The following is an 8,741-nucleotide window of genomic DNA, read 5'->3' on the forward strand; positions in this document are numbered from 1 at the left end:
GATGCGGGCTCTGGGGCCGAGCAGACTTGGGGCATCCGCTGAGCTGCAGAGCGAGGCAAGACTCCTCCACGTCCCCAGCCCTGCCCTAAGGATGCGACCCAGCTTCTGTCCTCCACAGCCAGCTTCATGCCCGGCTTCTCCCTCTACGCAGCACCCGTGGCATGGATGCACGGCCAAGAGCCGGTATGAGACAGGTTCTACAAGAGCCTCAAGCCCTTCTGCTGGGGTGGCGAGAGACTCGGTGGGGAAGCAGAGAGCCTCGAATGGCACCAGATCCCCCCATTTAGGCTTCTGAACTGGGCCCAAGAGGCCCAGGAGCCCCGATGTCCCTGATGGCAGCTTCACAGGGGCTTGGCAGATGCCGGCTCTGGGGCCGAGCAGACTTGGGGCATCCGCTGAGCTGCAGAGCGAGGCAAGACTCCTCCACGTCCCCAGCCCTGCCCTAAGGATGCGACCCAGCTTCTGTCCTCCACAGCCAGCTTCATGCCCGGCTTCTCCCTCTACGCAGCGCCCGTGGCACGGATGCACGGCCAAGAGCCGGATGCAAACCGCCACATCCCGGCTCCTGCTCCCTGCTAAACCATCCCTAGGGAAGAAACCTGCCGGACCGCAGAGCCCGACACCCGGAGAAGCCCGGTGACTCGAGACCTTGTGCAAGGAGCTGCTCCAGGGCCAGCAAAACACTATCTCACGGGTCAAGTTGTGCTGCCAGGAGAACAAAGCGCCTTTGTTGGAGACAGCAGGGCTGCCAGTTCCACATGGTTCTCGTGCTGCCTCTCTCTCTCCTTTTTAAACCTGTTTATTTCCAGCTTGTTCCTGGAAAAAGCCAAGTTGAGGGGCGAACCGACCCTCACACCCCACCGCAGTTGCCCTCCCAGCTCCAAACCTTTCCCTATTTTTACTCGGGAGAAATTACTGCGGGCTGGAGGACGGGCTCGCCATCGTCTGTGGCTTGATATCAGGGAAATGTGATTCCCATGTGCACCGTAAACCCTGCAAACGTTATTAAAAATAACTCGCTAAGGAAACCGCTGGCCCAGGAAGGATCAGTCAACAGCAGATACTAAAATAAGCCTATTAAAACGTGCTGGGCATTGGTTGCATTGCTAAACAGGCTAAGACAGAGAGCGATTCTGAGCCAGGCGCGGGTCCCCGGTGCCACGGGGGACAAGGACCCTTGCTCTGCATTAGCCTTGGGCTGGTACCCCAAAATCTGCCTTTTCCAGGGTGCTCGGAGCTATTTGGGACACCCCTCAGCAGCTTCGGGACACCCAACGCAATCAAATCAAGCATCCACCTCGCAGCGTCTCTCTCTCCCTCGCAGCAGGGACAGCCCCAGCAGCACCGAGGGGAACCCGGATGGCTCCGAGGGGTAATTTAGGGTAGGCAGAAGCAGGGTGGTTTGTTGGGAAGCGGGACAAACGAGGTGAATTAGAGCAGCCAACACTGCTCTGCAGCGAGGGGACTGTGCTGCCTGGCTCCGAAGGGACCTGCTGACGTCCTCGGTGGCGGGACAACCCTCTTCGGGGACAGCCAGGGAGATATTTTGGGGCTTTGTGTAACTGGAGTACCAGTAGCAAAGGGAGCACTCTGGGACATCCCTTGGGAACTTACCCGAGTTCGGTCCTGTGAGCTGTGGCTGGGATGGCACCAGAGAGGGCAGGATCAGGCTCATCTGCAACAGAGAGGAAAGCTCCAAGGTCAGTGCCCAAGTGAGGCTTCTTCAACGCAATTTGCAATAAAGTGATTGTATTTTTTGTGCGTGTTAACAAAGCTTTCCCAGCAGATAAACCCCCTCTGCTCCTGCTGCCCGTCCTTCCCTCCTACAGCCGGTTCCGGATTACGGGAGGATTTCCAAGCCACACTTAAGAGGGTTTAATCCCACGCACAACTATTTAATGTGTAATCGTTCCTGCAGCTAAGCAGTTTAACGGGAAGATGCACACGCCGCTGGCCGCACTCTCACCACCCCTGCTTGCCGGAGAGGTATCCGGCACGGTGCCGCAGCCGAGCAGCTGGACGAGGGCTGTCTTGGTCCACCCCGTGAAGAAGACCAGTTCCCCCGGCTCTATGGATGGGGCTCACAAATCTCCCCGGTGCCGGCGTGCTTCCCTGCCCTTGGACCGGCACGCAGGGTTTCTCCGGGTGCCCAAGCATCATCTGGGGCTTGGAGGAGCTTTGCTTCGCTCCGGTGTTGGCCGAACCCCCGGGATGGCTCCTGGGCTAAAATCACCTCCAAGCCTGCTCGCGAGAAGATGCAAGGCAGGATTTCAGGCAGCGACGACAGGGAGGCAAATGCCTCCTGAAGATCTGCAGGGCCTGGTGAGATATATCAGACCCAGACACGTCCTTCCAAAAGAGGAGGAAAGCCTTCAGCTGTCTCCAACGAAGACGTCTGGATCGAACCTACCTGGCCCAGAGGCTCCGTCAGCCGGGGCTGAGCTCAGGGCAGGACACGGGGGTCTCGCTCCTCGCGCCGGATCCCCCCCGCTCCTGATCTGGCCACGCGTTGCCTTGTCCCAGCCGTATGGAAAGCAGGGACTCGCTTGTTATTACAGGCGAGGCTGGGAGCTTGGGGAAGCCGAGGTGTAGCTGGGTGAAACCACGTTGTTTCCTGCTGCGAACCAGCCCCAGGCAAACAAGCTTGCTGCTAGGGCAAGGAACTGTCCCGCGTCCCTGCTCCCATCATCGTCATCTTGGGTCATGGGCAGCCCAGCAGCCCGGCCCCAGGCAAGCAAGCTTGCTGTTGGGACAAGGAATTGTCCCCCGTCCCCCGCTCCCATCATCGTCATCGCGGGTCATGGGATGCCCAGCAGCCCAAGAGTTGCCTGGAGCTCACCGGCGCGGTGGAAATAACCAGGAGACCACGGGAAGGAGTGTTTGCAGCTTGATGGAGGGGGCAGACCTGGCACAGACCATGCCTGGGGCTGACGGAGGAAAGGGACGTGCAAGGAGCAGCTCAGCCTCCACCACGCACCGTCCAACGACCCAGAGAGCCTTTACTGTTGAACGCAAAGATGAGAGAGAGAGCAGGATCAAGCCGCACGTCCTGGGAAGGAAACGGGGAGCGCTTTGGAAACGCACGGCCAAGGAGATGGGGTTTGCTGCAACGGTCTGCGGGCTCAGCCCGTGAGAGCCTCTGCAGCCCAAACTGACCTCTGTCCTCTCCGGGATGGACGCAGCCGCTCACAGTTTGCATTTATTCTACAGATTACTGGTTACGTGCCGTAAAACCAGGAGGAACGTGGTATTCGTGCCACCATACTGGTTATGGAGATGGGGAAGGCAGGGCAGGACCTGCCCTGAAAGCAGAGGAGGGACGTGAAAAGCCAGGGTTGGCTTCCCATCCTTCTAATATCTTAGGTGAGCCACCTTAGAGGCGAGACTTTTAAGGCTGAGCATCTCCAACGTGTAGGTCTCGTCCGGAGATGACGGGGTTGGAGCTCTTTCATCTAGATGCAGAGCTGGGACCACGCACATCGCCGGGGTTTATCCGGCATCGGCGCTGTCAGAGCCCGTCCTGGAGAGGTGGCAGCATCCCTGGCTCCCAGGAGATCAGCTCCTTTGGACTTCAAAAAAAATCATTTCGGAAAAGGCCGGCGGGATCCAGAGCCAAGCTGCCGAGGTCATGGGAGACCGGCAGTGTTCATTCAGGAAAGCCTGAGTCACCAACCGGCCAGGGTGGGAATGCCAGGGGAAAGGACGGGGGGGAAAAAAAAACCCAAACAACCAACCCCAACCCTCCCAAATCGGCAGATTTTAAAACACTTCCATAAATCCCTAGCGCGTGGATGGAGAGGGGCAGAGAGCACCGATCGCCGAGAAGGGACTGTGGCAGGAGCCTTCCAGGGACTCTTTTGTTCTCTGGAGCTCCAGCACGGCTCCTATTTTTAGAAACTGTCTCCTTTAGAGGAAAACATGCGGTGATTTATCTTTCTCCTGATGAGCACGTAACTGCACTCCCTGCAAATCCTGGTTTCTTGGAAACAGTGAGAGATGAGGGAGTTTAATGTCTTGGACTTAGGAGGCTCAAATTTACCCTCTATGGTAATCCAGCAAGAGCTGCTCCTCTAACCACAGGAGCGTGGCTGCAGCTTCTCCCGAGAGAGCACAGCGAATCTGAATTCATTTTTGAGCTCACGGTCTCTCCTCCAAGAGGTCGAAACACCCTCGTATCAGGGACACAGGTCTCTCCTCTCTGTTTTTCCTCTATCCCAAGAGTTAAAGCAACCCGGCCAGGACACCAAGACACTTTCAAAATCAAACCATCACATGAGCCCGTGGCCAAAACACACGCAAAAAGCCAGAGATAAGAGAAAACCCGTGAGTTTCCCAGCATGGGAGCGGTTACGCAGAGACCAGGAGCTCTCCTAGACGTGGCAGACCCGGCTCTAGACAAATTCGGCGATGGTTACTTACATAACGCGTTTCAAAGGTCGCGGATTGAGAAATACCGACATCTCCAGAAGAGCCGAAAGAGCCCCGTCTCATCGAGGCTGTCACAATCAGGGTCGATAAGCAGAGGTTAACGGCACGCTCAAGAGCCTCGATAGCGCATCAAGGTGCAAAAGTTTTGCCTAAACCCTTCACCACCACCCCAGCAAACACCAGGATGCACCTTGAGGTGCTTCTCCCCATCACCACTCTCCGGGTGGCAGATGCTTCCTACGCAAAGGGTCAGGTTTATTTCGTACCGCATCTACTCAACACGCATTTTTTTTTAAGACTAACGACACACTGAACGGTAGCTGTGATAATTAGCAAGGCTGCCCTGCTGCGTCAGGAGGTCACAGAGATGTTGCTAGATCCAACATCCAACGAAGCCAGCCCCGTGAAGGTCCCCAACCACCGGGGACCGGAGGACACGATGGATAAAGACAGGCTGGGGGAGCTGGGCTCCTTCTGCTTCAAGATGAGAGCATGAAGGTGCTGCCTACAGCCACTAGCCGGAGGGTGTAGAGAAGATGAAGCCAAACTCCTCCTGGACACGTGCAACGAGAGGACAAGGAAGTCGCAACACGGGAAACTCTTCCCTGTGGGAGTGGGACAACTCTGGGACAGGCCAGAGGTGTGGAGGATCTCCATCCCCGGAGTCGCTCAAAACCGGATGGGGCTTGAGCAACCTAACTTTGAAGTTGGCTGTGCTTCGAGCACAGGGGTGGGATGAAGACCTCTGGAGGGTCCTTCCAACCTCAATTATTCGGTGATTTTAGGATTAAAAGCCCAAAGAAGTTCAAGAGTCTAAAGCAAAGAGCTCTTTTGGATGGTCGTTTCCATCAAGACCCCAGACCACCTTGAGACAGGGAGAGGATCTCTCTCCTGAAGAGTTCAGCCAAGAAACTGTATTCTCCTGAAAGCTGCCCAGCTCCCAAGAGGTGTCTAGTGACAGTTTAAAAGCGCATAAAGGAGCGAAGACTTAAAGAAAACTCTAAAATACTATTATTTCCCAAACTTCAAACTGTGTAAGGCTCCACCCCCCGAATACAACAGAAGGTTTCCCTTCCATACGATCCTCCAAGATGGGAGGAAGGGCACCTACCTGACCTCCAGGTGCTCTCTGCATCTCACATCTCAGCGATAAAGGCTGAGGAGGGAGACCCGGCTCCAACTCAAGCTCTCCAGCAGCTCCCAGATCAGCTGGGTTCCCACTGCAGAAGGACCGGCACTTCCAAAAGGACATCGGTCTGAGGACGGGGTGAACCGGTCTCCAGTCAGGGGAGGGAAAAAAAAAAACCAGGCTCCTCCAGAGGCTGATGACTTGGTTTAGACCAGAACTGGAATTCGTCAGAAATGAAAAATTTAGCAACTTGGACAGGAATTTGCAATACCACTTATCCGAGCAATCTGAGGGCTTCCAAAAGCCCTCAAAACCAGCCGATCACCTCCAAAAAGCCTTCACTGAGCCTACACGTGCTCTCCCAGGCTTTGTTTTTTCCCCAGCCTATCTAAACGAGCTGAAAAAAGCAGCAAGAAGAGATATTTTAGCTCCTCTACACCCAGGCTGAGGGACCTTGCCATTTAAGCAATGGTATTAGGCAAGGGGTGAGTTATTGCATCATCTTCCAAGTAACGCAAGGTGTCGCAAGGCACGATTTAGTTCTGGAATTAAAGACTAGCTCCTACTTAAGGCTCACGCTTTAATCTCGGGTGTTTAATTTGAGAGCAAAAGGTACTAGAAGAATCGCTCGTTGCCACCAGCAGCTGATAACAGCTTCTGCATATTGTAAATAACCTGGGGAAAAAAAAATTGGCTTGACACGTCGCCTTTCATCATCCAAAAAAACATAAGAGCAACCAGTGGTGCCAAAAAAACCAGCAGACGGACCCGCACAGCAGGATTACTGCTCGACAACGGTGGGAAAACACCGTGTCCCCATGCCGTGGTGGTGCCGGAGCCGAGCGGCTGGGTTTTTACCGGCGTGCTACCACCCAACCCAACCATGGGGATTTCTGCCGCATCGGACGGCGCAGATTTGGGTTTGTTACCAGTGCAACGAGGAATCCCACGCTGGAAACGTTCAGTCACCTGGGGCTACATGATGGCCAAGAGATGGGGTGGGGTTTCCAGCCCCCAACACCACAGGAGATATTTAGCTCCCCGAAAGCTCGCTGGAAATGCAGGGAAGCAGGAGCTTCGTTTCCCACATTCCAGCCCATCTCCAAATCCATCCCACGGCCCCGAACTTGGCTCTTCCAGCCCAAAGCAGCCATGCAAGAAGACCTCTCCAAGGCTACGTCCATGCTGGCAGAGCCACGGCAGGTCCAACCCGAGCTGGGCTTGTGTTTGCAGTGCAAACAGTGGCGTTCGGTGGGCAAAGGCGCCGTCGGTACTTTTGCTCGGCAATCCCGACATCCCCGCGCACGAGCACGTGGCTCCGGGCTGAAAGCGGGTGACAGGAGAAGCAAAACATGGGAGATCCTGCAAAAGAGGGTGCAACCGGCAGCTCTTTCCTCTCCGACCCACTCTACATAGGACCAACAGCTCCCACGTGAAGGCAAGGGCTTTGCATGAGCGCCACGAGATGCTCCACGGCAGAGCTTTTCCCTTGCACAAGAGAAGACGACCGCCTGCACTCTGGCGTCCCACCGTCCACTGAAAGCACCTGGACGAGCAACCTGGGTGCTTTGCAACGTGTCGGGCTCAGTCTGAAGCCGTTTGGGTGGCCACCCATGCCAGATTCAAGCTCTTCGATGGTATTCCTGCCCCAAATCCCTGGGGTAGACACTACTCCTCCGTCCCAAGAACCCGGCATCGCTCCGCGCTCACAACAGCCACTCTCTAGCAGAAATCATTTCACCCACAGTCTCACGCGAGCGTCCAAACGCTCCCTCCGGAGCCAGACGAGACGACTGCGTTCTCCGATCCTTTGCTGTGGCTTGCCAGAAGCGAGCTGGAGATTTTGCTCCATGCTCCTGAATACAGACGAGCTGGCGTGAGGACAGGCTTTGCTGTGGGAGGGCTTGGCCAGAAGCACGAACTTCACATTTCCACTTGAAAATGGGCACGTTTGGGTTTGGTTTTCCTGCACGTAGCTCCGGGTCCTGCTCCGACGAAAGCCCTCAGCCATTTGCAGATAGAAACGAGAGAGACATTTCTTTCTTCTTTGCGCTGCGTGGCAGTTCAGGGCAGTATTTAAGGACGCTCCTAAGCCTGCGGGCAGGTGACCTTGAGGACAGGAACTCTTCAAAGCACGGCGTGCTGGCAGCACATCGCGTCTCATCTGACTCGGGCTTAGCCGGCTGCTGACAGAGCTGGGGACGGTGCCGTTGTGTTCACGCGACACCGACAGCTCCCCGCGTTCGCTTCTGCTTGGGCTTCCCGGGAGCGACCTGGGTCACTTCACCCCTCTGCAGGTGCAGGGTGCTGGAATTTTGTGTATTTAAGGGCTGGAAATGCCCAGGATTGTGCAACCAGCATCCAGGTGCTGATATTTCTGCTGCTGGACTTTGCACAGGCGGGAAAAGACACCGCAAAGGGCCCAAGCGACGGCAGTCCACGAAGAGCGGTGCAGATAAACACTTACGTCCCCAACGTGTCTGCTCTAGTCCCAGGAGATGAACGCCGCAGGCTCGCACGCAAGGGGATCAGCTCGTCGCAGCAGGATGAATAACCCACCGGTTGGAGCTGCTCGTGTTTTAACCCACGCTCTGTCCTGGGAGGAGCTGCCTGGGTTGGGACTTTGCTCAGCTCGGGGCAGCGGCTGGACTCGGGAGCTTGGAGGACTCTGTATCATCGCTGCGAGGGGGTGGAGCAGATTCTGCTGATGAAAGAATGACGTCCAGCCCCGTAACGAGGTGAAAAACCCAACGTAGGGGTAAGAGCATCCGGAATAGATGCAGCTCGGTGCTCCCCAGCCAAAGGATCCCATATTTTTAATCGCACCGGTGCTACCGTCTTGTCAAATTATTCTCCCATCGACTCACCGAGGCCACACTGAGCTGTATTAATCCCGGTAGGAGTGGAGCCATCCGTACGTGGTCCCTCTGGCTCCTCGAGCTGCTTAGCAATGCTGGAGATGACCCAAAAAGAGGAGGCAGGACTGTGCAGGCAGGGTACAGGCAGCGTGAATTTAGACCAGCTCCAAAACCACAGCAAACGGTGCGCCGAGTGCTGGCAGCCGCGGTCCCATCCCTCCTGCCGGCACCGCACGCCCCGGTCATCCCTTGCACCGGCTCGGCCCTTTTTTTTTTTTTTTTTTTTTTTTTTTTTTTTTTTTTTTTTTTTTTTTTTTTTTTTTTTT

The 8,741-nt window shown here is 55.7% G+C and overlaps 1 protein-coding gene across 1 annotated transcript in view; it reads right to left on the reverse strand.

The window, feature by feature from the left end:
• WIZ (widely interspaced zinc finger motifs) overlaps positions 1-8,741 on the reverse strand; it is a 57,755-nt gene that overhangs the window by 26,602 nt on the left and 22,412 nt on the right. Inside the window, exon 2 of the mRNA XM_019470590.1 lies at positions 1,615-1,675. Within this exon, the coding sequence (XP_019326135.1) occupies positions 1,615-1,675 (61 nt within the window). The remainder of the gene's footprint in view (positions 1-1,614; positions 1,676-8,741) is intronic.

This window comes from Aptenodytes forsteri, unplaced genomic scaffold (genome assembly GCF_000699145.1).
Source record: "Aptenodytes forsteri isolate BGI_AS27 unplaced genomic scaffold, ASM69914v1 Scaffold687, whole genome shotgun sequence".
NCBI classification, from domain to species: Eukaryota; Metazoa; Chordata; class Aves; order Sphenisciformes; family Spheniscidae; genus Aptenodytes; species Aptenodytes forsteri.